Below are 27,970 nucleotides of genomic sequence, written 5' to 3'. Positions count from 1 at the left end.
ATGTTGAAAAGTTACATTCAATTAATCAAAGCACAATAACTAAATGACTATAGTGGTATCAATTTAGTCAAAACATTAGGGTAACATAAAACGATAGACATTGTTGTATTCCTGAAATTCCTTATCAATAATAGATTGTTGATAGAGGTGGGGGACATAAATGTCATGGGACACATCCTGGATCTTTAAAAGACAAAACAAACGCAGTTTTATGAAATGTTTATTAAAACTTCTCTCTTATCATTCTGAAATCAGTTTTGCATTTCAGTTCTCTTAAGACTCAGAACACAAATGTTCTTTGTGGCATTTTTACCAACACAGAAGAATGACATCCTACTGACGTCATCTAAACGTCTATCATCTAATATCTGTTCATTAGTCCAAGCGTCTCCTTGAGTTCTGGAAGTTAATCGTTTGACCTTAATGTTCGCACATTCTTACCAACCCTTGAGGGAGAGAGAGAATGACTGTATAACAGTGTACTTCTTTCTTTAAAACACATGTGTTTTAGAATACAGGCTGTTGGATAATATTTAATCGCGATTTCATCACGTATTTCATTACTAATTGAGTGGTGTTTCCTTACAAGAAACCAATGCATGTGAAGTGTGTGGATTTCTCACATAGCGTATGGTGCAACTGTTTAAATAAAGTTTTGAAAGAGTGTGCCAGGAGGATAGTGGGTTAGATGCTTGTTTCGTTAGTTGTGGTAGGGATAACGGCCATTTAGACGATTTATACCCTATTGGGTTTTTAACTAACTACAGTAAGTCAAAAAACACAAATACAAATTCTGTCACAATCAACCCTAGAGCTCGTCGTGCTGGTAGACGTTGTACTCCTTCGACGTTATCAGTCCGTTAACGTCGAGATCGTTCTTCTTGAAAATGTCTTCCATGATTTTATCGTAGTAGGCATCGTCTTTAGGGGTCCCGCTTCTCTCGTAATCCAGCTTCAAGTAACGTTTCACCTGGGAGAGGGGAGAGGGGAAATATTAGTGTCACCAATAGATAGCAGGCTTGCTCTGACACTAGCAAAAGTACTTTGTGTTGCTTTCCTCGGCGTACGCCACACCCTGGTCCTCTTTCCATCCACCAGTGTTAGCGCCAGCGTCCGTATAATATAACTTTGTGTGAGGTGGTTAATGTCTGCAACTGGATTTAATTACAGACACTTAATTACAGACACTTAATTATTAGATAAGGACAAGTGAGTACACCAGGGACTGGTCTGCTAACTGTTCCCAGGGCTCAAATGAAGCATGGTGATCTAGTATTCCAACAGGTACACTGTGGACATTGATGTTTGAACCCAGTGCCTTTCATTGGTAGGGATTCATACCCCATAAGAACTCAGCTATCCTGCTTATCCAAAATGTCCCAATGCGTTCGTTTGAGCCCCGTCCAATTAGTAGGAGGGAGACTTTGGGGAAAAGAGTCCTCAATGTATGTCCTCTAAAAGTTTATAAACTTATTTCTGCCACGGACAGGCTCAGATGATATCCTGTTATAAGGAAAGGATCCCTACAGAGAATTGATCGTGGTCTATTTGTCATTGTGTTCAGATAAGTCAAGCTCAAGGAGAAGTCTTACAAGAGTCGAGTTGTGGCAAGATGAGAACACACTTGAGTGGAAACTTGAGAGCTGAGATTGTAATGCAAAGATGGAAATATCCTGCAACAACTAGATTCCCGAGCGAGACTTCTCCTTGAGCCAGACTTGTTTGGATACAAACACAAAAACCAGACTGGAAAATGATAGAATATTCTCTGAGCAGTCAGTGGAAAAACCAGCACTTAGAGTGGAATTACATTGGCTACTGCCCCAAAGGATTACATTTCACCAGCAAAATTAAGCTGCAGCGTTCATGCTCAATACTGGTCAACTGCCTTAACAACAATAGGGCCCCGCCTTGACTATCAATGTATATAAAAAAAAATAAAATGCGAATTCAAATAATGCATCGGTGATACTATTCAAAACAATAGTCGTTCGAACTGAAACCCACCCCGATGACCGCAGGGCCACAAGACCCCCCCGCCCCCCACTCTTTGACCACCTTGACTAAGACATTTTCTGGGGAAAACACTGAACTGTGTTCTACCTCTTCTTTGGTCAGGCTTTTGTCCTGGTCCAGGTCTATTTCCCGGAAGGCCTCCATGTTGCGTGGACCTTTGGAGACGGAGTACAGCTCCACCTCAAACACCAGCGTGGCATTGGGTGGGACCACCGGGTCTATTGGGTCAAACACACACACACACACACACACACACACACACACACACACACACACACACACACACACACACACACACACACACACACACACACACACACACACACACACACACACACACACAACATAAGCCCTATTAGTATTTTAAAAGACCAAAAGGACCAGAACCTCAAGACTGGACAACTATAACAACTAAAATAAAATTATTCTAATTACTCTGTAAAGCTACGTCATCCCAAGCCGAAATCCGTAAATCCATTTTGCTCAATAATTCAAATATAATCCCATTAAAAAAAGGACCAAAAATCTGCTGTAATTAAATGCATAAAGTCCAAACAAGAAGGATAAAGGAAGACAAGAATCAAGTTGTTCTGGATTCTTCACGTTTAAATTCTGTATAGACTCTGATATTTGTTAGTTTTCGACCTGTTAGTTGTTCCTCTCTTAGAGAATAACCCCTTTACGAGACAAAAGGAATTAGGCACTCTGCCATACTCTTATGTTCCTGGCACACTGCAAGGTACCAATGTTTATAACAACATTGAAACATTCAATGATGAGACAAAAACATGCAGTTTCACCAAAACAACCCCATTAAGTAAAAAAAAGAAATCACCCATAGAAGATGACGGTCAAAGTTCACAGGTCAAATATGGTGACTCTAGAAGAAAGACGAATGCTGTCCATGCATTACAACATCTCAAATTCATGCATAGTCTGTGAGCGGTATATTAAAGAGCCCTTATTCTTCCACCAGGTGTGATGGTAACTACTAGCCATGTTAGGTATATGACAGACAGATCGGCCTACAGGCCTACCCAGTGTATATATCGATCTGGCAGGATGATCTATCTGGTTGGACGCTCCCACGTGTGATGGCATAGGTGTCGATTTTGAAATGGCTTTCAATGTCTTTTATCCAACATCATACCTGGTAGCGAAAGAGGGGCCCTTTAAAAGGAACTCAGAACCTGAGATGTGGATCAGCATGCAAACGCCTAAGTATTAGTGCCAAGGAGAAGGGATTGGGCAACAGAGGAAAAGAACCCGTGAAATGTCTGCATGCTTACGGTACATGCCCAGTGGAGGATGAGTAGCACACAGCTGCATTCAATGACGAACTGAGCAGCCTAGTCAGGCAACTAAAGCACTGTGGAAAGAAGACAGACACGGTGAGAGCATTCTACTGGGCTAAAGACTCCCTGTTATATTATTATTGTATTATAACCTTTAACAGCACAACTATCTGTTTTACTAAGTATTTATAATCCGGATTAAGTTATCTACGTCAATGTATTATTTTTTGTATTTAGTGGACCTCTGGCTTTAAGAGAATTTAAACAAAATGAGGAGTTATAGAGGCAGTGAGGCTGTTACTGGTAGAGGGGATACAAATACAGCTGAAAATACAGGTCACTTCTTTATTAGGGGTATTATGTGATGCTTACCTTTGCCTTCTTTTCCAAATCCAAGGGACGGTGGGACGGTAATTTTGCGTTTTTCTCCAGGACACATATCATTCATCCCTTGATCCAGGCCTTTGATGACCTGCCCGACGCCCAGCACAAACCACTGGGGGTGGCCAGCTTTGTCTGATCGGCTGGTAAAAGGCATAAACAAGGTGCGATAACTAAAGTGGATTCTACGTTTTGCATTTTGTATCTCCTTGATGCGTTTGCGAGACAGGATCCCTTCGAAGTGAATGGGGGACTTGAAGGCATGTTGACATGTGCTGTTAAACTGAAATGACTGGCATCTTCGAAACGACAGTTGCATAAGTATGACATGGCAAGTAAAGTTTTATAGAACCCATCACACACATTTAAAAACCATTATGAAGTAAATCAATAAAATATGGGATGCGTTATGTTGTTGCTGAAACAACATAGCCCATTCGATGGATGGTAATGTTCACAGTCCAACCTCTGTGAAATGTATTGATTACCGTTCACTTTGGAAAGATCCCCATGCAAAGTATTTAATGCAACAGTGCATCACAACTGGCAAATGCAGAAACTGTGGAAAGGTTGCATTCAGTTGCAAGACTTACCCTTGCTAGTATCCAAGTGGGCATTGTAGCGAATGCAATACACGTTTAAAACCCCAAATAGTTAACGTTACAGCCTATAAAGTTACCTGCAGTAGAACTGGGTGCCGTCTTTGGCAAGATAGCCATCATAATGAACGTTCATCAAATCTCCCCTTTTACTTTTCTTACTGCATTCCATCGGCTTGAACACAACTTCAATCTTAACTTCACTGCTCGAGTCGTCTTCAGCCGCCACGACAAGAAACGACCACATTTGTAGAAAAATAAACGAGCAGAAAAGGAAATTAAAGTTGGACATCTTGACTCCTTGCGTTCGTGGCAACATTTGAAGATGACGTTTGTGGGAGGTGACGCCATTCGCAAGAGCCAATGAAAAGCCACTGTTGTTTCGTACGACCCCACCTACTCTGTGCAACGCGGCAGAGGCGTAAAATACCAGACACGTGACTCAAGTATTTTCGTCCAAGTCTCAATCAAGTCCCGAGACAATATCTTTAATTCTTTAATAGGTCCATGGTCAATATGCTTATTCAAATCAAGACACAATTGATGCAAGGATTACAGTCCATATCAGTTTTTTTATTTAATGATATTATATGGGCCAATTTCTTTAACCTGCTCAAAAATTATGGCAATTAATTTATTGTTAATTATAGTTGTTGCTATTTAGTTAAATCACTTATTAAATAAATTACGAAACTTTTTAAAATCGGATTTACTACTTAATTTCTTCTAATTCCGACAGGCCAGTACATGCAACTTGGGGGGGGGGGGGGGGGGGGGGCTCAGTCTGCACCCCTGATTGTGCACCCTAGTGTGCCCCCCTCAGTGTGCAACCCTCAGTGTGCAACCCCTTACCGCTATATTGGACATTTCATATATATATTTCATATATATATTTCATATATATATTGGACATTTCAGTTTATTCATGAGAGCACTGTTCGAGACCTCGAGACCACCTGTAGATCACTGCTTGCTTGCTTCCCCTTTCATTCGACAATCCGGTTATTTTTCACCCAAACCATTATATTTTCCTAACACAAACTCAAGTGCTTATTCTGCCTTATCCCAATTTGACAGCGATGTCACGACATTGAACACACATTATTCAACTGATGACCATTTAATGCGGCTTTTACGTTCAAATTAATCAACATTTTAAAAAGAGATCCACATTTCTGGTTGTTCTGTGATCTGATCCATAGATCATCAGGAAGGTTGACTGAGGAGAGGCTGATGCCTTGCTTCAAAAAGCACCGCTCCCCACTGCTGTACAGTACTATTATTAAATATGTACTAGGCCTACTTATCTATCTATCCGTCGAACATAACTGATATATAGACCTGTATCAGTTTGACATATCAAGATCAGATCACAGCATCTATTCCACCTGTTTATTTTCTTTCATTATTATTAACTCTGTAAAATCTGCTACAGGATCACGAATATAAAGTAAGCATACGTTAATTTGATCTACCATGAGTAAGTAATACATCGAGGACGAAATGCGAAATACCCATAGAAATCCAACATGGAAATACACCGGTGAAAAAAGACCGGAAAATAATGATTGACATGTCTAAAATCCTATAGGCGACCAGTACCCTTCAAAAGACTTGCTGGCGTAGTACCCCATCATCACCAATAGCAGAGCAGAGGGGAGGGCTTTATGGTCTGTTTATTTTAAGAAGACGAAGCCTGAATGTGACTCATTGCTTCGTGACAACTAGCAAGAGCTCGGTCGGATCTCTACTTCCTCTGCCGTATCCCATCGCTACTGGAATCAAGGTTTCTCTTTTAATCGCCTGATCGGATTGAGATGTTACATTTTAGGCGTTCAACACTGCTGAAGGAGTTGTTTCACACCAATCTCAAGCGCCCAGCGGCCGTTTCAAGAAACAAATCGTGGTTGCCGAGCCACAATTGTGTCGCTGCCGCTTCATTCGATGCCAAAGTCGTCTCTACCCTCAAGGTCCTTCATGCCGACGTACACCGCCCTTTGCTGAGCGGCGGCGCGTCATGGAGCACCCGGTCGTATTGCGTTAAATCCGAGGGCGCAGTGACGCCGGACGAGCCAGGGAAGAAGGACGATGTCACCACCGGAGCGACGGGCGATAAGTGCGTTTTCAAAAATGATTTGCCTTGTTCAATCCAACGTGTTGCTAACGGTGGCTCGCATGTGATGTGGTCGCTAGCTGTGCTACTCAGGGAGTCGGAGCCATGACGCATGTAGCTCCAGATGCCATAGGCTTGACTCAGCACCACGAATTAACCATTTATTGTCCCTTTCTACCCCCAAATCCACAGATCATATCTGTAGCCGTGTCAAGTAAAAATAACGTCTACTCGAGAAGGGCGTCCCGAGTAGGCTACTAATATGAGATTATACTGTTCATTTGCTGTCGGGTTGTCAGTGCAGATGGCAGTGGATGATGCGTTTGAAGGCGAGACCGTACCAATGGGCGTATAGTGAGAAATACCCTTTTTAGTTGGCTCGTCTTGACGTTGAATTTGGCCTACTTATGTGTGCGCCTTCTAGGTGTTTCCATACAGACCCCCTCCAGATGACTATCGCATAGGTTACAGCTCATGTGCACCCTTGCAGTCACATTTTGGTTGATGCTTTAGGGCAGTAACCCTAGGTCAAAGAATCACCAAGATGACCTCTGTGTGGAATATGATGCAATGTAATAACAGCTCTTGGCTCTTGGCCTCTGTTTTATAGTAACACTGGGTTATGTTATATAACTTCATTTGTAGATGTAGCTTTTTCAGTTGTTTCTCTCTATCAGATGGCTAGTGTTGATGCCTATATTTACCTAAGTTATGAACGTGGTAACACACAAAGGTTAACTAGGCAAAAACTGAAGCTCAAACACCATTTTGCACTGCTTTAAAGAAGAGGTTACTTCAGTTTGCTCATCATTGCAAGAATTAATTCAATGTGTCTTCATTTGCTTCCATGGTCTATTTTAATGTTGTTTTATGAGCTGCTCATTAGACTGGCTTGTTATTTTGAAGTTGAATTTGAACTGTCAAATTATACTTTTGGGGGTGCAGTGGAAAAAAATATCTCGTCCCTCTAAATGGAAGGACTGGTAGTAATAGTATAGCTTGTTGTTGGTAAGTGCCTATCCCATCTACTTTTCTATGATACAGCCATATTTACATGGTTTTATTAGTATACACGTGTGTTAATACTAGAACAATTATTGCAGTGTAAAGCATAATGTCGGCTCGAATTGTTAAATGTAAATTCACCACAGGCTTTTAAGCTTCATTGTAATTCAAATATCCAGTAACAAGTTCACTGCACTATGGCTTGGGTGTTTTTACTTTATCGTACAACGTATAATAGCACATCATCTTATAGAGATGAATTAAAATGTAAAGTAGGATACTAACCAAAAGCAAAACAATGACGCATTTATTTCCTCATCATCACAATAAGCCCACAGTCGGTACCGAACCAAGGAGGAAAGCTGATAAAGTCTTTCAAGCCATGCCTATTGCCTACATCATATTCAAAGTCTTATTCCTAAGCAAGCTTCTGTTATAATCAATATCAGTAGTCCTTCCTTCACAGGAATGGATATTGGGTGGTGAGTGAGGGAAGTGGATAGGGTTTTTGACTCCCAACTGAAAGGTTCTGTGTTTGAACCCCATTGATTGCAGTCTACCTGTAGTTATCATTGATCAGTTTCCTGCCCTAACCTCAACCTGCTGCTTAATGAACTGTAGACATTGAATGACTCACTAGTTAATAATCGAACAAGTAGGGCATTATTCCAATAAGAAAGAAGTTGTGTGTGCCCATCTTGTTACTATTATTCTAATGGTTGAATTTATGCCAGCACTCTGTGGCTAAAACCCATGCCAATACATGGCATTCTAAACAGGAAGTGGCAAATGTGTTCCTGGAACCAAAGACTCGGTTTGGTGCGATTAGCTTGGAGCATCAGCTAGATCCATCAGGCTAGAGCAATTCCTTTAGGAGAAAGAGGGGGCCAGTGGCAGTTGTCTATTTTGTATTTGATTTAAAGCACCTTAATTTGTCCTAGCTATTCTTTACAGGCACTGCACTAAGTGCCTCCATCTGTCCTCTCAAAGGACCACGTTTCAAAGCAGGAAGTGCCTGCATCATCATTGACGCCACAGCACATTGTTTACGCGTGGCCATGGAATTAAATTCAAACTTCTGGTTCTTCAGTTGATGAATACCTTTTTTAAATTCTTGGAGAATTGATATGAGCGTGTGTCAAAGGGATTCCAGTTTTTATTTGTAAAAATGCAATCTATTTAAGATATTACAGCGTTATATGCTGGGATTGGTTGCTAACTTTCACCCAAAGACAAACTAGTCTCTATTTAATTTCCATCAACGTATGTCCTGGGATACAGAAACATCCTGGCTTGCATGAGACATGCAAGCTGAAATGTCTCTCTGTACACTTAAAATTGAACAGGTTGCTGTAGTGGTGTTCAACAGTATGATGCGTGGCTTTCAGTAAATATTTTGAGTTTGGTTATGAGCGTGCGCTAGCGGGCTGTGTTTGCTCTCACTCTGTGTATCCCTAGCTGTGTGAAGTGTTTTTCCTCTGGAAAAGGCTCTTAGGGAATGGGAGAGGGTTTCAACACAGACTGTTGTTCTACACTTGAAAGCGCAGATCAGACCATGATGTGTGGTGTTACTCCCTCAGGGGACCTTGTTCAGAAGCAGGATAGACATGGCACAAGAGCTGTGGGGTTTCTTTCGAAAAAAAGTGTACAATTGTGTACACAAAAGTGTACACGTAAACCTCTTGTTTTCCCATTTATTTCAAAGAGAACGAAAGTGAATCACTGAACACGTAAGCAATCGTAGTCATGGGCACCCCTTTGTGAGACCATTTTAGAATATACGATTTTTATCAAAAAATGTTCGATCAAATGTTCTGTAAGTCTTGAATTTGCCACTACCCTAAACGGCTAACTGGCAACTCCAAGTAGGATACCGACCCACATGTTGGGGAACACCCGTTGGGTTAGCCTGTTCAACCCTGACAACTACAGTTTGCTTCCCCCCTTGCCCACAGCGTACCTGCAGGCCTCCTTGAGGCCCTAACCCCTATTGCTCCTTAATGACATGGTAAATCGTAGGAGCAGTTGGGTCTCTCTTTCCATAGTTTTCTCTTTTACATCTGATATAATCAGGAACATAGCCGAGACTTTGAACAGACTGTTTTCCTGTGTGTACAGGAAAGAAGGATCGCATTCCAGGGAGGGAATGGCCCAAACATGCCAAGATATCTTCGTCAAGCGACTCATTTCCTGATGTCGTACGAGGCAGGATAGTGTAGGGGCTGGGGTGTTTGACGGCCTCGTCAGAAGGTACTGGGTCCATCCCCACGGTCCAGAGCCTACGCGTACGCATCCTAGAGCAATGTGCCAATGTGCCTCACAACCTACCTCTCTCCAACGGCCTGTGTCTGTATTCACAGTTCACATCACTGATGATTATGTTGGGGCCCTTAGATCAGTGGTGTAGTGGTGTGCATGTGAGGTGCTTGTTCTCCAGCCAGCCCTGTAGCTGTGTCTTCAGTGGCGTGTGAACCAGCCGGCATGTTGGCATTAGTAATCCCGCTGCCCCCAGGACATGCAGGACTAGCCGGCGCTTTGGGCGGCAAAAGGCATTCCAGGAATTCAGGCCTCGATCCGGCACGATCTGATTCGCTGGACACATTGATTGTGTCGAAACGCCGTTTCAGTCAGAGGGGGGGGGGGGGGGGGATGATCCACTACGTCAGGGTTTCCCAAGCGTTGTCATTCATGTTGACCCACTGAATTTTTTGTGTTGTCAAATAACCAACACCTTCTGATTATCATGTGAATGAAAGGGACATGATGGACCTTTCGATACCACGAGCCACGTGCTGGAACTACGATCTGGGCTTTAGTGGCCGTGGTCTATTCCTCAGGGCGGACGTGTGAGAGATGATTAAGTTACTTACAACCAAAGCATCTTTTTCAAATATATTTCATAGTAGTAGTAGCAGAGGGATTGAGAGACAACTGCTTTGCTCCTTTCACTCCTGCTATTAGTATGGTTGTAAATCGTTTAGCTCTACCGAGGAAATGTGTGTGCATGTGTACGTTGTGTTATCATAGTGATAAGGCCTAAAAAAAATTTGTTTGGTTCCGGTTTCCGACCGACCCTGTCAGTTTATGTGCGACCCAAATTATTTTATGAGCTCTAAAAAAAAAAAAAAAAAAAAGATTTTTATTTTTTTATGCAAACTATAATTACATTTTGGTACAGCACCTCTTCATTCTATGCAAGGATGAGCGAATTTTCTCGTTTTTAAATGAAAACAACCTACCTATCATTCGCTGCCGCTGGAAAAAATTAAATTAAAAAATTAAATAAATTCCCTACCTACCCATGACCTCAACTGACAACCACCAGGAACCACATTTTTTTTAGGCCTAAGAGTGGTATTGGAATTGCCCAATTAAGCTCAATGCAATGCATTATCAGAACCCGCCTCTTCCAGGGAGTACAAGCGCGGTAACTCATTGAGATCAAGGTCTCACCCGCAATCGGGCCCTGCAGTTGCAATAAAAAAGCAAATACAATGTATCTGGAAATGTGTCCTGAAAAAATATATAACAAGTGCATTAAAACAAAAGGCAAGCGAGGCCGGTTAACAGTCCTCTGATAAAATGTTGATTTTAAAATTCTTCAAAAATATCCCACCAACTTGGTGTCCATCCGCACTCGGCCCTTCCTTTATTTCATTTTAACCTTTGGGTGCATGACATTAATTTTTGGGACTTCAAGGGTAGTCCAGTCCTGAGTGTGGGTATGACTAGAGCCCAGAACTCGCTGAAGCCATTGTGTTATGGAACTACGGCTGTCTACGTTTGTGTTTGCTGTCATTCGTATTGTTGAGTGTTCGACAGTGTCCAATGACTCGTGCACGAATCAGTGCATGAGCAGTGGGTTCATGTGTCACAAACCATGTCTAATTATGCTTGTTGTGTTTTCCTTTGCTGGGGCCTGTTCCTTTCTCTCACCCTACCTGCTATACATGTTTGTAAGTATGACTTGCCTCATCATTGCTGTCTTTCTTTTTGACACTTCTTATTTGTATTTCTTTTTTGATTATCCCTTATTTCCTTTACCTGCCCCCACACTTTTTAGTTACGTTTTAATGTATTTATTCTTGTAAACGTGTTTGTGTGGGAGGGTGGTTTGGAAGTCCAAAGACAAGGGTGAAGGTGCTCTCTTAACATTCTCATGCAGATCTACACACAAAGGTCACAGCTTACATGTTTACGAACTTGCCATTGGGACGCCATGGTCTCCTGTGGGGTCATCAGTCAGTTCAGTAGGTTTTCTCAACCTTCAGGCTAATTACCAAACCGTTCACCTTTCCCCCACTAGTGGCTGTTAGAATTATTCAGTTATATCAGTTAGAAGCCAAAGCAGTTTGAAAATATCAGTATTATTTTGATGATATCATGATTAACATATTTCTACAATATGTTTTACAGTATTATTTATACTGACACATGGTCTTAAAACAAATTTGATAAATTAGAAATAAAATACATCTGAAGTTTAGTATTTGAACAACTTGCTGTTCAAACTCACACACACATGCAATCTTTACTGGCCAAGTGTCTTTCCCGCTAGATATGGCTGCATTAACAAGCCAGATATGCTCTTTATTTATTCTTGTTGTGTACACATATAACATCAACAGTGGTTTTCAAACTTGTGTTCCCTTGCCCAAAAATCTTTTTCAGCAGGGTACTCCTTTCACCTGCCCAAAACATTTCTGGGAGGGCAATTCTTTTACATAAATATTAAATGTACGTGCATATAATTGTACATGAACATTCAAGGGGTGATGCATATACTTAGGGTTAAGGAAACGACATTGGCTTTGCTTATTATTTGTCATGCATTGGAATGATTTACAGAACCTTAACGTTACACTTCAAACGTTGAGATACACTTAATACACTTAATATTTATATTTTCCAAGTACCCCTGGAATCCATATAACCTCCATTGGAGAGCCACTAGAACATGCTTAACAAAAACGACCATCACTGAGTGATACAGCATCTTCTGAATGGTGGTGAAGGATAATCTTGCCTAAGCCTTATCTTCTATTGAATTAAATAAACAAATTTACTTTGAAAGGATATGACTGTCAACATGGACTGATCTGAACTAATGTGTGTGTGTGTGTGTGCGCACGTTTGATATTCTAGGAGAAGAAATGCGGGCATTCTTCCTAGTCTGGAGGACCTGCTCTTTTACACCATCGCAGAAGGTCAGGAGAAGATCCCAGCACACAAGTTCATTGCAGTAAGTCGGGGAGTAAATCTATTAGGATACCATTAAACAGCAATATATTTAAAGTTGCATTGTGTATGATTGAGCCAATCCCAGTTAGTAGGCAAGACACTTTCAGAATATCAATGTTCCGTCCACCTAACTGGCTGTGCAACTTTATCGGGAACAAGCGCAGTAGATCTGGAGGGTTGGCTTGACTGGGACTGGTTTTGGGAACGTCAAAGGTAAAATCCTTTGGTAGAATATATCAGTTATAGAATGTGAATTATCTATTATACTATTGAACTCCCTACCGATCAGCATTGACTACAGATATGTCCAGGTTATAAGCTATGACATACAATATTTTTCCAAAATAAAGCCACATTTTCGACTAGCCGCAGCAGCGGTAAATTAGGTTGTATGTTTCAAAACACCACACATAAGCCGCTTCGTAGTATAAGTTGTATCTTATTACGCATCTTTGCCAACCACCCAAATACTTTATGTACTGCCCAGTGCCCAATGCTGGCATGGAACCTTAACCAAATTGTTACGTTGGGAAGCAGCCGCTGTGCAATTATGCCAACTTTTTGGCATAATTGCAATTAGGCTGTACATTTCTGAAATTAATATTTCTTTCTCTTGAAAAGCAACTATATTAGAATATTTTCAGGCCTTAAGTCCTAGAGGTTATTTGCCAAAAGCACAAGACAAGGCATGTGAGCAACCCAGTGCTGATCTCTATTTACATAACAAAAAAAAACACGCAGATTGAGGCCCCGTTCACACGAAGCCGATTTCATGGCGAAACCGCAAAGGTCTTGTACGGTTCGGCCTTCCGTCCACACGAAGCCGGCGAATCCGCTGACCGAGACCGCAAACTTCTGAAACCACCCTCGGAGGTGGTTTCAAATCTACCCGGTTTCGTTTTGGATTCGTGTGTATGCCTGAAACCGACTGAAACCGCAAACCATGACGTCATCAGCCCACCCCTCGACCTCCTAGCCAATGGCTCTTAAGCCCGCGGAGTCTCAGAAATCACATGCGAGCATGCGCATAAGGGCAGCCTTTATGCGCATGCTCGCCTCTGCTTCTTATTTCATTTCTTCTGGATTTCTGTACCAGAAGCAGCGCCCCTTATGGGCCTGGAATGTGTACCACAGCGTTTCTACAGATCTACCCGGTTTCGCTTGGCTTCGTCTTTACGGAGATACTTCGAAACCGGATAGATCGAAACCGTAACGGTTTCGCCCGTTTCGGCTTCGTGTGAACGGGGCCTGAGTTGCTGTAGATGAACCAGAACATTTAGATTGGGTCTTTCCTTCTGAAATGGAGTGCCTGGACGTAAAACGTCACAACAAGCCGTTACCTTACCACTACTTTTGGTGGTCCCCCTTCCCCTTATTTGAATGACTTGAGTCCTTTAGCTACGGCATTGTTAACTATGCTCTCTGCCATGCTGTTTGCACAGGCACTGAAAACCACGGGGCTGCGCACGGGAGACCCACGGCTGAAAGAATGCATGGCCACGCTGAAGGAAACGCTGAAGAACACCTCAGACGGCGTCATGCTCGACAGACACCTCTTCAAGAAGTAGGGAACCGGTTCTCCTCCTGCTCCTTGTCCTCCCCCTCCCATTGCTCAAGCCAGGTCTTTTGTTTTAGCAAACATTGTTTTATGTGGGTGTGGATGTGTACAGGGAGTTTCTCTTCTTCATTGGGATGTCATGTGATTATTCTCAGTATGTGTTTACTTCCTATTTTTCATTGTGAAGTCTTCCCCCCCCCCCCCCCCCACTCTACGATCTGGGTCATATGTTTTGTCGTTTTTATGTCAGCCTTCATCATTGGTCAGTCTATGCAAGGCCCTTGATATGTTATTGGTCAGCATTGCAGGAAACTCTGCCACACACCCCTGTTGCTTGGCTCCTACGATGACCAGGTCATGGCTGTAGCTATGTCCTAGCGGTAGCTGTAGCTACGGTAGCGGTAGCTGTAGCTACGGTAGCGGTAGCTGTTGTAACACCCAGTTTATTAGCGAGTTGCAAACTGGTAGGCGCAGAGCAGGCGTTAGCTTGACATGTCGGAGCTCTCCACCAGGTTGGTTAGTTTATGGCTAGGTTTAGCCGTTGTGCCATGTTTGCCCAATTCACCACAGGCGTGCCACCTCGCCCAGCCCCAGAGCAATCAGCCTGAGTCAGCCAGGTTAGGCAGCTTAAACCAACCAGCAGCACTCCAGACAGTGACGCTCTTCACAAGCTGTTCCTTGATTGTTTGTTTCAGCTGTGTTCCCGAGGTCATGTTGGGTTAATAGGTATAGGGCTTGTACATTGTGACGTCAAATCACATATCACAATGACCGATCCATTTCGGAAGTATAGGAACTTTGGGATGTTAGTGGTTATAATGGGGTTTTGGTCGTTGTTTAGTAATCATTATGGGGAGGCATTGTGTTTGGAACCACCACAACGCTTCTACACGTTCATGTAGAATTTTTACTATGATTCTCTCGAGACATCACAGAATTGCAGAATATCGGCAACCAAAAATCCCATGATGCATTCTGATGTACCAGCTGAATTGCATTTGAACCTGCAAGGTTGGAATTGTCAAACTTGACAAATGTAATTGTCAAAGTTTCCAAGCATACGCCACTCCCCTTGTTCCTACTGGAAGGTGTGACTTCCTCCAGTTGTTTAGTTTCGGAGTTGACCAACATGGTCAACAAAACATTTGTATCTTTTGCAAGCATCAACAGGCTTTTCTTTAGTTTATTGCTTGTAAATCGGGGAAAGCTGAAGCACTGGCATAAGATCAAGAATTCAGTGCTGGCGCCAGTGCCTAAACAATCATGTTAGTTTGTCCAAGTAACCTGGGAAACCATTTGTTTTTGCAGACACCCAGGGTATTATTATTATAATTATTATTAATGAAAACATTTCTTAATTCTTTTAGTGTGACTTTATGGATGAACCGTTTCAGTGATGAGGCTAAAGCTGATCTATTCATTAACATGCACGTTCGTCTGTCTGCGACGCTACATTTCTTTGAGTGCTCCCAACAGGTCATCCTAAACCCCTGTTATCACCCTCTGCACTCCTCCTCTTCCTTCTCTGATAAAAACCACTCCTCTTCCTCCTCGTCCTAACAGGTGTGTGCAGAGCAACATCGTGCTGCTCACCCAGGCCTTCCGAAAGAAGTTTGTCATCCCAGACTTCCCCACGTTTGCCTCCCATATCGACGAGCTGTACGAGAGCGCCAAGAAGCTGGACGAAGGACAGGTGCGTAGGCCTTGACCTCCAACCACCTTCCCGAATCGACACAAACACATTATTGTTGTTGTCATTGTCGCTAGCGTCGTATGTTGTTCTTTTTTAATTAAAAAAAAATGTGGTAATTTAAAATCGCAGTCGCTTGATATTTGTACTACGGGACAAAAGTGTCCGTAAGAGGGAGGCTATAGTTTACCTCTCTTTATGATGTGTGTGTGACGCGGCTTGTGGTTGACGCTGCACAACCCTTGAAAGTACAAATCTCTCTCTCGCTTGTTTCCCCTTTCATCTATTGTTCATTGTTGTCGAGGTCCATTTCAATAATTTGGTCTATCAATTGTTATGTATCTTTTGCACGCGTAAATGTATGTTTTATGATTGATTCCGACGCCTTTTACAAGCTATGCACCTTGTCATCGTAACTTGTCATTCCTACCCCCAGGTTGCAGACTACATTCCCCAGCTCGCGAAATTCAACCCTGACCTTTGGGCTGTGTCTCTGTGCACAGTGGATGGACAGAGGTAGGAGGTTGCCCTTCTCTCTCTTGATTTGAGTGCTGTCCATTTTTCCGATCATAAGGGTGAATTAGTCATAACCTACATATATTGGGAGGCAGGATAGTGCTGTGGTTGGGGTGTTCGATGCCCAGTTGAAAGACTCTGGGTTCAAACCAAAATGTCAAAAGTCTATCTGTAGACCTTGTTGAGCGTCGATGCCTCACCTTAGTCTACTCAGATTCTTTGGCTAGGCGTCTGCTTAATACCTTCACATCAAACACAACATGTCAAGGATTATTTAGTTAGTTTATTTGTTGGCTTCAAACAAACACTCGTAAACCTTATCTCGACCGATGTCATATCTGGGTCAGGAGTTTGCGATTGCGCCACCGGTTTTGTTTTGGTTTTGTAATGACTGTGCCTTTGGCACAGGAGTGGTCATCAAGTGTCGCTCTGTGTCATAGTCTTATCTTTACAACTTCCTCTCTAAAAACAAACAAGCCGGAGCAAAAACACTTGATTGTGGTGGGAACGATTTTCACTGGCTTCCAGTAAATTCTGTTTGATTTCTATGAAAGACCCGTGGTATCTAAACCGTGTTAGATCACGCTGTGGTCAGCGTGATCTGTCCGCATATCTATCCCAAAAGAAGGGAACAGTGTTCAATCACCAAGGTCGACACCCTAACTTTTAGGCAGCCCTGAGCAAAATGCCCTAAACCCCTACCTGCTCCTTAATGACATGTGTCTGTACTGTCTAACCCCTACCAGCACCATCATGACGCATGTCTGTACCGTTGAACTCCTACCAGTTCCTCAATGACCTGTAACTGTTCTGTATAGCCCCTACCTGCTGGTTAATGAGATGTCTCTGTACTCCCTAACCTTGACCAGCTCCTTAATGACATGTATCTGTACTGTCTAACCCCTGCATGCTCCTTAACGACGTGTCTGAACTCAATGGAAGTGGCTTTGGATAAAAGGCATCTGTTAAATAATACGTTTTTGTATTATTAAGCCGTTCAAATAATAACAATCTGCAAAATGTAGTTGTCGACTACATAATGAGTGCAATATAATCCTAAAAGTACATAATGGAATACCAAAGTGTGTGTGTGTGTGTGTGTGTCTGTGTGTGTGTGTGTGTGTGTGTGTGTGTGTGTGTGTGTGTGTGTGTGTGTGTGTGTGTGTGTGTGTGATCGATTCTCGTGGTCTGTGTATAGCGTATACGATGACCTCCATATCTCCTCTGCTCTCCCCCGCCCGCGCCCCCAGACATACGGTGGGCGACACCAAGGTCCCCTTCTGCCTGCAGTCGTGCGTCAAGCCCCTGAAGTACGCCATCGCCGTGCACGACCACGGCACAGACTACGTGCACAGCTTCATCGGGAAGGAGCCCAGCGGGCTGCGCTTCAACAAGCTCTTCCTGGACGAGGAAGGTGAGATGTCGGCGCTTACGGTTTAGTGAACGACTGCTGTGTTGGCTACAAAGAATTGCCCAGATTCAAACTGGCAATATTTTTGTTTGTTTGCTCGACGTAAATGCCCCACTTTTTAGTTGTTGCTGGTTTATGCTTTGTGTTTGTGATGTATTTCTTGTGATGGGTTGCCTCACCAACCAGAAGGCCCCTCTGAGGAATGCAAGTCTTGCTCTCTCTTGTTCTCCCTCTCCCCTCGTCTTTCTGAGAAGTTTACTTGTCACGTACATGGTGACGTATTTTGATTAATTTCCAACTGTATAGTTGTGGTCCAGTCCCATTACTGGTTGCTCTAATCGGATATTATACTAAAAGAGTTGCGGGACAGATCTCATACCTAAAAGGCCTGGTTTAAATCTGTTGTCCTTCATAGTGTCATTAATAACAAACTAATTACAGGGGGCAGGATCATGTTATGGTCAGAGTATTCAAACCTCAGCCCAAAGGCACTAGGTTTGGGTCCTTCTATAGGGGTCCTTGGGCTAGATGTCCTAAATCCTCTGTAATAACATCTATCTGAAGTCGCTGTTGCTTAGAATAAAATACCTTAATAGACCCTATATTATACTTTCAATGTTCACAAAACCATTTCTATTCTCCAGATAAGCCCCACAACCCAATGGTGAACGCCGGTGCCATTGTTTGCACGTCCCTGATAAAGGTAAACACAACCTATGTACTCCTCTCCTTCCCGTGTATTTAAATGTTTACCATGTGTGTCGTTTCCCCCCCCCCCCTGCCCACCGGGTTTACATCAACCAGCGTCTTACTCGACAAGTTCACTACAAGGCCAGCATCGATATTAATATGACTGTTTCACAATGCCTTTTATTTAACCTAGTTTTGTGTCAACAAAATGAACCATTCCAACCAATCATGGCAATGGTTTCATTTTGCAGTACCTCAGATACTCATTGTCATCACGGACGCCCTGGTGTGCTTATTTATCAAAAGCAAACAAACTACTACCACAAAGATCTTTGGCCGGGACTGGTATTTATACAGCACTCTTCACCCACAAAGTTCCATTCAGAGGGATTTTTTTCAAGGACTATCCGTCAATTATTTGACAATTGATGGCAATGGCAGCGTCGACTACCAGTCCCGGAGTGTTTTAGTGTACTAGCGTTATCTCTATTATACGTTTGCTTCCACTATACAAGTCCAATCCTTCTCACGCCCATGGTGGATCAGTGATCTGTGACCCTAGTCCCGGGCTCCTCAGGACATTGACCCCAGCGAGGTGCCATGATGGCGGCACAGAGGGGATTAAAAGGAAAAAAAAGAAAAACCTGGGCTAATGCTTCCTGCAAGGGATTTGGCCCCGGTAGCCCACGCTGCGAGGCGCTCGCTCACTGTTCCCTGCTGAAAATAACCAGCTGGTATAAACGGTCAGAGGCAGACTGCATCGACCTGCGTTGAGGCAGAGCTCAGCCGCCCTACTCGACTAGCTAGCGTAGGAACCAACACATCTAGCCACTCTATCGATCGAAGTGGTTGTCGCCAAACTACCTGCTTTCTTGATAACTTTTCACAGTGGATTTCACTCACTAGAACTGACCCTAGCCTCTTTTTTTATCTATTAATGTATGAATAGTCGTCATAACATGATTTAGCAGATTCCATCGTTGCTCTCTAACCTTCACATAATGACATCCACTTCTGTGTTTTCTAATCACTTTAACAAATTAGAAACTCAGACTGATCAAAAGTGAGTTCCGGAGCTGGAGATTAAATTTGATTGTGGGCGTTTTTAATCTCATCCGAACTCTTCTGTTAACTGTCCCATAATCCCAACCATCAGTAGTATTCAGCTGCCGCCATCTTCATCCTTGTTTTTATACAACATGTCATTTTCAAACCATCATTCATTTTAGAAAAAGCATAATGAACAGCTTGTAGAGGGGAGAAATGGTGGGCTGTCATAGTGCATGATGAGGCATGTTGGGGTTTGTGGCCGGTGCATCTGGACATGATGTGATCTGTGCTCCCCAGTGGCTGCAGATCATCTGTGAGGATGACAGTCAGGGACTTTGACACGTACGTTTGGCGATTGTCCACATGTTGTCAGACTTCTATTTTTGATATCTACATATAGATATAGGACATGTATCACATGTGCATCTTGTGCATTGCATCGCCGTGCAACAGTTGTGTACGATACTTTTGTTTGTTTGTTTCATTTAGGTTTTTATTTGCTCAATATGGTGTGAATGTCTTCAAATAATTGCTGGAATCCTGTTATTCCTGTCTACACACTACAACCAGTCGGCAAATTCCCTGTGGTCTTCCGTCGAACAAACTCAATGCTGCGAAACTCACAACTGGCCCAAATGGACCAAAACATGTTTGGGTTGAGACCAGAATGACATGTGGGTTAACACTCAAACTAATAGTTGATAAAATGTATTAAAAATAAAATACCTTAGACTGCACAGAATCCATTAGGAACACGACACTTAATAAACTGAAGCTTTATTTAAACCAATTTAACTTGGTTGATCTAACGACTGATTTCTCGTTAATTTTGACATATATCTCATACGCTTGCTGATGAAGCATGATAAACATTCAGGAAGACGTCATGTAACTGACGAAACGAAAACTAAACTGTTGCAATACAACTGCACACCGTAATGTTATCAAAAGCAACCTCAGTTGGTTGCAAACTCGCCAGTAGTTGCTACTAAATACCATACACGGGACCTTTTCAAGCACAACGAACGACTGACTAGGCAGATTTTCTAGTCTTTTCTGCATGGACTCATAAATGCGGTATTTGCTTAATAATCTAAAGACTGACCCTGCACCACCGTTGGTGTATTCTCCAACAACGTTTTGACACCATAGAAAACGGCAACCTTCTCTGAAATTAAATTTGAAATAACTCACTTCAACGGAAGTTGAATATTCTCCTGCCAATTCCCGTCTCACCCCGCACACACCACTCCATCTAGGTAACACTGTCCCCAAATCCTGGACCACATCGATTTGTGAATCGTATCCAGAAGGATTTGCATCTTTCACCCGCCCACACGCATAACGATTGGCGGGTCTGACTGTCGCACGTCTGCCCATCTTAAAATCCTTCCCTTAATACCCGCTTAACACACACACAAACACAGGTTCACGTACACTAGTCTTGGTCTTTTCACGCCAGAGGCGGCAGCAACAATGAGTTTGCCATGTAACGGCCTGAATGCATGTCTAAACCGCGATCCATCCCTCCACTGCAATAGAGATAGTGGTTCATGAAGAATGTTGAATGCATATGGTCAGGGTACTTAATGTGTGGTCTGTGCTCCCATCCAACCCATTGCCATTAGTGTATCTTCTATATTTCTACGTAATTCATAATAATATTAAAACCTTAAATTGTAATTGGCACGAAATCTAGTTTATATTCTGCGTTTAATGAGTTGAAGCTGTTTCTCCTTGTTGTGAGAAGTATACAGTCGACCTCTGGTTGCCCTGGCAACATGTGGATGAAAAAACAGAAAGCCACGGAAACTGTTGTTACATGGTGCTTGACAGGCTACATGTTGTTGCTGCTGTTTTTTTGTATGTTGTTGCATATTTTCCAGACTTAGGATCTGTGGGATATTATGACTGCTGCAGCAGGTCAAAAGACGTTGGTAAATTCTTCTTCCTTTTCCATATCTATCTCCAACCCCAATTCCCTGGCTACTCAAACTCTCTCTCTCTCTCAAACTTTTCCTCTCCCACTTTCTTTCTCGCTCACTTTTCCCTCCTACCTGCCGTTAGACAACGCCTCATGTAGTGACCCTTTAACTAAACCATGATTCTTATTTTGTATTTGTTTTTGTTTGCACGGTGACTTGTAGTCCTTTACAAATTCGGCCATGCGTGTAGTGATGTATTGATGTAGTCTCCCTTCAACGAAATCAGAGCACAGAATTTTGGAAAACGTTTTGAGTTCATTTTGAATCATTTTGGGACCCTAAATCGCCAGGATAGTGAAGATGTTGGGGTGTACCCCAATTTGTGCAGTTAAGGACATGTATCGCAATAAATGTCACATTTGAAAAAGATATGTTAAATCAAATGGAAATAATCTTTTCTTTACCAATTGTAAGAAGTATTCTACTAATCTTAAGCATAAAAAAACCTTGACCCTAAAAAGTGAAAGCAATACTCCTTCTAACCGATTTCTACTTAATTGATACTTGGCTTTAAGTCAATTATTCCCCCCAAATTTCATTTTTTTATCAAACTATGAATCAAACAGGTGATCTTTTACTTTCTAGACTCTAGTGATTGTAATGGTAAGGTTAGGAACTTGTGATATGCAAAGCTACGCCAGTTGGTTAGACACCAGCTTTTACGTTTTGCCTGAATGATAAAGTATATTTGGGACTTTGCTAGAAGGCCAAATCTCTCCTCCTGTATCTCCTCTCACCTCTCTCCTTCCTGTAGTCCTTGCCAAGGTCTCTCATCCTAAACAATATCACTGTCACGCGCATGACACGTGCTATGATGCCTTAAACACGCAAATTACGCAACTGTGTACAAGTCACACATTTATACCTACCTACACAAAAATACATGACACACACAGGCACACACACAGCTCTAAAGGATAAAAGTCCATGTATACTGATATAAAATGGTACTTGCATACGCATTAAAAGCTACATGTCTTATAAACGGTTGATTAGTTAAAAACTGTAAACTTGATCCTTTGATATGAATCGCCCAAAACAAACTCATTGGATGGGAAAAGCTTGTTTCATTAAATGTTATATTTTTCTTTACCAAATCATCTAGTTTAATCACCCCGATCAATGAACATGTTTAAACCTCCTTTTCTTTACTTTAAAATACCCCTGTTGTATTTATTTAGTATTTAAACCAATCGTTAGTGCATTGATTAATACTACCCAAACTTTTTGTGATTTACTTTTCTTTTTGTGCCGTCTTGATATGAATGAAAATCTTAGCATCGTGCTAATTTTGTAGTTCTAACTCACTAGCTGTAGCATTGTCATCTTTTTTCGCCTTGCTCTGTTTGTTGCCGTTTTTCTCGGATGAATATATATATAACTCGCGTGGGATGAACTTTGCTGATGCACTTTTCCTTTTCTCTTTTTGTCCCTCAGCAAGGCGCAAGCAACGCAGAGAAATTTGACTATGTAAGTATGGAACTGTGTTTTCAGTCATTATCTGGTAACGGCCACGACTACCACTTGATCTCTTATTTAACCGTTGTCTATACCTAATAGAGACCTGCATTGAAATTTGAGTATCTTCAGGCCAATGAAGTTACTCAAATATTAAATCTAAACGCATGACTGTACCTGCTCATTCACCACATTGTGTGGGGAAGAGGACAGGAAATTGCAGTGGTAAGGATGTTCGAGGCTCGAAAGGTTCTCAGTTCGATCCCCTATTTCCACACCACTACCTGTAGGAGTCCTAAAGCAAGATACTCCAACCGCCTACAGACTCCTTAGCCACCCGATCTATATCACTGTTAGTAGTCATCGTGGATAAAGTGATGAATAGTGAACACTAACAGTGTTTACTTGTTCGCTTCCAGGTGATGGACTTTCTGAACAAGATGGCCGGAAATGAGTATGTTGGCTTCAGCAACGCAACGTAAGTGTTTCCTCGGAGGTAGGGGGGAGTTGGGTTTACCTGGATTTGGGGAGGTCCGTCTGGGGAGTGGCTTCATTTAAATCTCAGTGTTCGAATCTGAGCTAAAACAACAATTTAAACGCCTTCACATCATGTGGCACTTGTCCTAGTTGGTTGTTTATTGATAGCGGCTGCAGTTCAAAGTGCTGAACAAAGGGAAACCAACAAGAACAAGCAATAAATAAGTTAAACAGTACAAATATTTAAGAATCACCAATTTGAGAGGTAAACTGAAAGATAGCTAAACTTCTGTTTATAGATATGGTATTGGATGTCAGCCATGCATTTTAGTGGTGTTAAAGGTTAATAATGACTTGGTACTGGTTTTTATGTTACGTGTGTGTGTGCGGTGTACTGTACTCCACTACACGCATCAAGAAGAATCAAAAGGGGGCGGGGGCAGCCGTTATGTACACACGGGGTGTGCAGGCTGAAGAATGTCTTTTGTGTGCAGATTCCAGTCCGAGCGTGAGTCAGGGGACAGGAATTTCGCCATTGGTTACTACCTGAAAGAGAAGAAGGTAGTGCTCCTCTCTCTCTCAGTCTGTATTGTCTCGGTCTCACCCTCTCTGTACATGTATATAATTCGCTTGATATTTGTCTGTCTGTCTGTCTGTCTGTCTGTCTGTCTGTCTGTCTGTCTGTCTGTCTGTCTGTCTGTCTGTCTGTCTGTCTGTCTGTGAATAAGGGTTAAATATGCTTGCTGCTCTCTGTCCCTCTCTTGTGGTCTTAACCTTTCTTCCACCAGCTCGCTGTTTCTCTGTATATAATTCAATTTGATCTTTATTTACATGGATTATAAACTTTAACATTGCCAAAGCAGTTTGCAAATCAAAGCTGTAACCAGCCATGTTTGCCCTCCCCACTTAGTTTTGATAAAAATGTGTCCCATTGTTCCATTGCATTCTGCCTTATAGTGGTCGTTAGTCAGGTTCTCAACTACCGCATGAGAACCGAAAAAATCAGAGAAGAGTATAAACATCCTGTTGAAATAGTACTGTATCTGGCAAACGGACGAATATTTTCATAATTCATTCAACAGACCATATGTTTTATTATTTGTTAAATCCTTTCTTTACCCTCCTGCAGTGTTTTCCAGAAGGGACCGACATGACATCCATTCTGGACTTCTACTTCCAGGTGAGTGCAACTCTAGACTCTTCTGTTGTCTTCCCCTCCACGGTGGGATGGCATGCCTTGGATAAATCCACTGCAAGTGGTAAAGCTGCCTGCATCCACGGTAGTCCCTTTTCTAATGTTTAGCCAACGTGTGTGTGTGTGTGTGTGTGTGTGTGTGTGTGTGTGTGTGTGTGTGTGTGTGTGTGTGTGTGTGTGTGTGTGTGTGTGTGTGTGTGTGTGTGTGTGTGTGTGTGTGTGTGTGTGTGTGTGTGTGTGTGTGTCCCAGCTGTGCTCCATTGAGGTGACCTGTGAGAGCGCCAGTGTCATGGCGGCCACGCTGGCCAACGGCGGCTTCTGTCCAATCACGGGCGAGCGTGTGCTGAGCCCCGAGTCTGTCAGGGACACACTGAGCCTCATGCACTCCTGCGGCATGTACGACTTCTCGGGCCAGTTCGCCTTCCACGTGAGTCACATCCACTCCTATTCCTACTTCCACTACAAATAATAGATGGGTTATCGCATGTTAATTTTTGGGTGAATTGTTGTTGAAGTGTCCGTGACTGTTATACAGACTACAAATGGGACATTTTTGCAAGGCGCAAATGTATGATATCAATGAAAAAGAAAATTAAATGGAGGTATGATTTGGCACACGCGTAACTGTCCCCATGTACTCGTCCCATGATGCTCGGTTATTGACTGTGGCTTGTGTTTAATAATTCATATTTCATTGTTTCTGCTTGAATACCCGTTTTTGTTTTTAGCCTTCACTGTGATGAATTATTAACTTAAATAATTTTCCAGATTCCTATTACCCTGCTCAAAGACGATTCAAGGTCACCCCTAGTGATTTTCAGTGCAAGTTGTTTTTTCAGGTGACCTTAAGGTTAGAGTTGTGCATGTATAACCGGTTAAAGTGTTTTAATTGGACAGAATAACGGTGTATGTTGAAAAGTTAAAGATCTATATGCTTGACAAGTTGAAGGTGTCTATGTTCGACAGGATAAGGGTTATGTGTTTTTGACAGTTGAAAGGTGTTTATGTTCGACAGGTTAAAGGTGTTTTGTTTATAGGATTAAAGGTATGTGTTTGACGGGTTAAAGGTTTATATGTTTGACAGGTTAAGGGTGCGTGTAATTGATGGATTAGAGCGCTGTGTTTGACAGATTAAATGTTTGTATGTTTGACAGGTTAAAGGTGTGGTGTTTGACAGATCAAAGGAGTTAAATCAGTATATGTGCCACCTGCCCCTCCCTTTTCCAGGTGGGTCTACCGGCTAAGTCTGGAGTGGCCGGGGGGATCCTACTGGTTGTGCCCAACGTGATGGGCATCATGTGCTGGTCGCCGCCCCTGGATAAACTGGGAAACTCTGTCCGGGGAATCCAGTTTTGCACAGTAAGAAATGTCCACGACACGCATACACTATTTTCTATATGCTATACACTATTTATTTGATGTGCAAAACACACACATAGACAAACCCATTGATAGGACGGAGGAATTTGTAAACAAATGTTAAAACAACATTTTATTGTAATGTCTAAAGGTTAATTTTACAAGCATGATTATAAAAAAATAAAAAAAGTTGTTGACTACAACGTAGTCACAGGTCTGTAGTGGTAGCAGAAGCTGATTAAACATCAGTGGGTCATTGATAAGTAGATGTTTGATGAATGACTATTTCACTGCAGGTTGAGGTGTTAACAAGCTGATAGCAAGCTCGCTAAATCTTCTCCTTTATCAGGATCTTCTTTATCACTCTACGTTCTTTCCTCTTCCTGGGGACTTGAAGCTAATGAAATGCCCCAAAGGGCATCCTATATGGACAGGACGCCTTTTTATCTAGATATTACAGTTATTAAAAAATGAAGCCCTGTAGGATACTAAAGTGCTAAATTCATAATTGTGTGTCAGTAGAGTAGTTCCCTGGTTTAGCCTTTTCTTTCTGTTAGCCTCTTCCATTGAAGAGCTAAACAACCGTTCATGTGAGGGGAAAAACACTTTTAATTACTGTCCAAAGGTTTCCAATGTTGTAGTGCAAGCCACAACACAACAAGATTGTAGTTTGTCTACAAACACACAAATGAAAAGGACCTGGCCTATTGTCACTGAAAGTCCATTGAATAGACTAATATAAATCATATGCTAACCTAGCAAACTCCCATAATAAACGTACCATGATGAATTTCACATGACAGGTTATCGCCAATGTACCGATTTCTCGGCATGTCCCTTTAATTTACGTAAAGCGTTGTTTTGAAAATCTGTCGTGTTTAGCTCAGTGAGACATTCACTGTAATACTGGGACTAAAATAATAGTTCTTCACAGTTCCTTCATGTGGGTAGCTGTTATCTCTCTTCTGAAGGAACTGCTATGTTCTAGAGACTATTAATCCCTTGGGCTCCAATGTGGAAATAACGAAAGGAGCTCAGCCTAACCCCAGCCTAACTGCTCCCGACGAGCTGGCTGTCGCTTTGCATGGCTGACACCGCCGTCGGTGTGTGAATGTGCGCACGAATGGGTGAATGTCGGGCAATATTGTAAAGCGCTTTGGATAAAAGCGCTATATAAAAGCAAAGTCCGTGTACCAAATTACATGTACAAATGAAGACGTACTCGTATTTACGTTGACCGCTTTTCTGACGTTAGGGGAAATGGCCTTTTCCCATGGGGAGCGTCTGGCGCCACGATCTCTAACATAGACGTCCACTAACGCACATGTTCTCCCTGGCAGGACCTGGTGGAACTCTTCAACTTCCACAACTACGACAACCTGAGGCACTTTGCCAAGAAGCACGACCCCCGCAGGGAGGGAGGGGACCAGCGGGTAAGGCTGCCGTTGCTTTTATGAACACCCCCTTTGCCAAACATGCACACACGGTGATGGGTGCCCTTGCCCAGTACTGTTCTTGACACACACACACAACACACAACACACACAACACACAACACACAACACACAACACACAAAACAGCATGCTTGCTTGGTGGGGACCGTATGTGTATCTGAGGGTCTTTCCGGTGCTATGCCTGGCCGGGAGTGTGTTGGATGCGGCTATGGGTTCAACTGTATGTTTGGAATTATTTTTGAATGTTCTGATGTTGAGTGGTTAGACGTACAACACGTATAGCAAATGTTTGGAGAAGGACGCATGTTTCTGTTTGTCAAATGTAAGTAGCATGGCTTATGTTGTACATCACATTTCACTTTTAAATAATGACATTTCTTTCCTTCCTTCCTTCTAATTAATGGGATTTATTGAGCTTTTCCCCGGCATGTTTAAAAATAATATTTTTTTATTGAGTCAAATGTAGTTGAAACAAA

General features: G+C 42.4%; 2 protein-coding genes across 6 annotated transcripts in view; one reads left to right on the top strand and one right to left on the bottom strand.

Moving 5' to 3' along the window:
• Nucleotides 1-209: 209 nt before the first annotated feature.
• On the bottom strand, nucleotides 210-4,633 carry fkbp7 (FKBP prolyl isomerase 7). The gene is made up of 4 exons (XM_056579815.1): nucleotides 4,372-4,633; nucleotides 3,684-3,835; nucleotides 2,104-2,234; nucleotides 210-970 (listed from the first exon to the last, which is right to left on the bottom strand). Exons 1-4 carry the CDS (start codon nucleotides 4,608-4,610, stop codon nucleotides 809-811), a joined length of 684 nt encoding a protein of 227 aa, XP_056435790.1. The 5' UTR covers nucleotides 4,611-4,633; the 3' UTR covers nucleotides 210-808.
• Nucleotides 4,634-5,948: 1,315 nt separating this feature from the next.
• The window catches only part of LOC130373310 (glutaminase kidney isoform, mitochondrial-like), a 31,399-nt gene continuing 9,377 nt past the window's right edge, over nucleotides 5,949-27,970 (top strand). For 2 of the 5 annotated variants that reach the window (XR_008893507.1, XM_056579708.1), the window contains exons 1-14: nucleotides 5,949-6,407; nucleotides 12,555-12,651; nucleotides 14,093-14,214; nucleotides 15,772-15,901; nucleotides 16,335-16,414; nucleotides 17,665-17,828; nucleotides 18,470-18,528; nucleotides 22,988-23,020; nucleotides 23,428-23,486; nucleotides 23,980-24,046; nucleotides 24,615-24,665; nucleotides 24,931-25,107; nucleotides 25,908-26,039; nucleotides 27,380-27,472. Coding sequence is in view for 4 of the 5 variants with exons in the window: in XM_056579708.1 (XP_056435683.1) it covers nucleotides 6,109-6,407; nucleotides 12,555-12,651; nucleotides 14,093-14,214; nucleotides 15,772-15,901; nucleotides 16,335-16,414; nucleotides 17,665-17,828; nucleotides 18,470-18,528; nucleotides 22,988-23,020; nucleotides 23,428-23,486; nucleotides 23,980-24,046; nucleotides 24,615-24,665; nucleotides 24,931-25,107; nucleotides 25,908-26,039; nucleotides 27,380-27,472 (1,563 nt within the window). In the remaining variant the exon portion in view is untranslated. Of the gene's footprint in view, nucleotides 11,366-12,554; nucleotides 12,652-14,092; nucleotides 14,215-15,771; nucleotides 15,902-16,334; nucleotides 16,415-17,664; nucleotides 17,829-18,469; nucleotides 18,529-18,580; nucleotides 21,503-22,987; nucleotides 23,021-23,427; nucleotides 23,487-23,979; nucleotides 24,047-24,614; nucleotides 24,666-24,930; nucleotides 25,108-25,907; nucleotides 26,040-27,379; nucleotides 27,473-27,970 lie in introns of those variants that run through there. The other 3 variants (XM_056579709.1, XM_056579710.1, XM_056579712.1) reach the window with 3 other exon arrangements.

This window comes from Gadus chalcogrammus, chromosome 20, assembly GCF_026213295.1.
Source record: "Gadus chalcogrammus isolate NIFS_2021 chromosome 20, NIFS_Gcha_1.0, whole genome shotgun sequence".
Classification (NCBI taxonomy): domain Eukaryota; kingdom Metazoa; phylum Chordata; class Actinopteri; order Gadiformes; family Gadidae; genus Gadus; species Gadus chalcogrammus.
The sequence above is the reverse complement of the archived record's forward strand: the minus strand, read 5'-3'. Positions and strand labels throughout refer to the sequence as shown.

Excerpts from the sequence above, each read along its gene's own strand:
- fkbp7 (XM_056579815.1), bottom strand. The coding sequence starts at position 4,610 with ATGTTGCCACGAACGCAAGGAGTCAAGATGTCCAACTTTAATTTCCTT. Across the intron at positions 3,836-4,371 it reads GGCACCCAGTTCTACTGCAG|CCGATCAGACAAAGCTGGCC; the intron begins GTAACTTTATAG and ends GCCTTTTACCAG. Across the intron at positions 2,235-3,683 it reads ATTTGGAAAAGAAGGCAAAG|ACCCGGTGGTCCCACCCAAT; the intron begins GTAAGCATCACA and ends TTGACCCAATAG.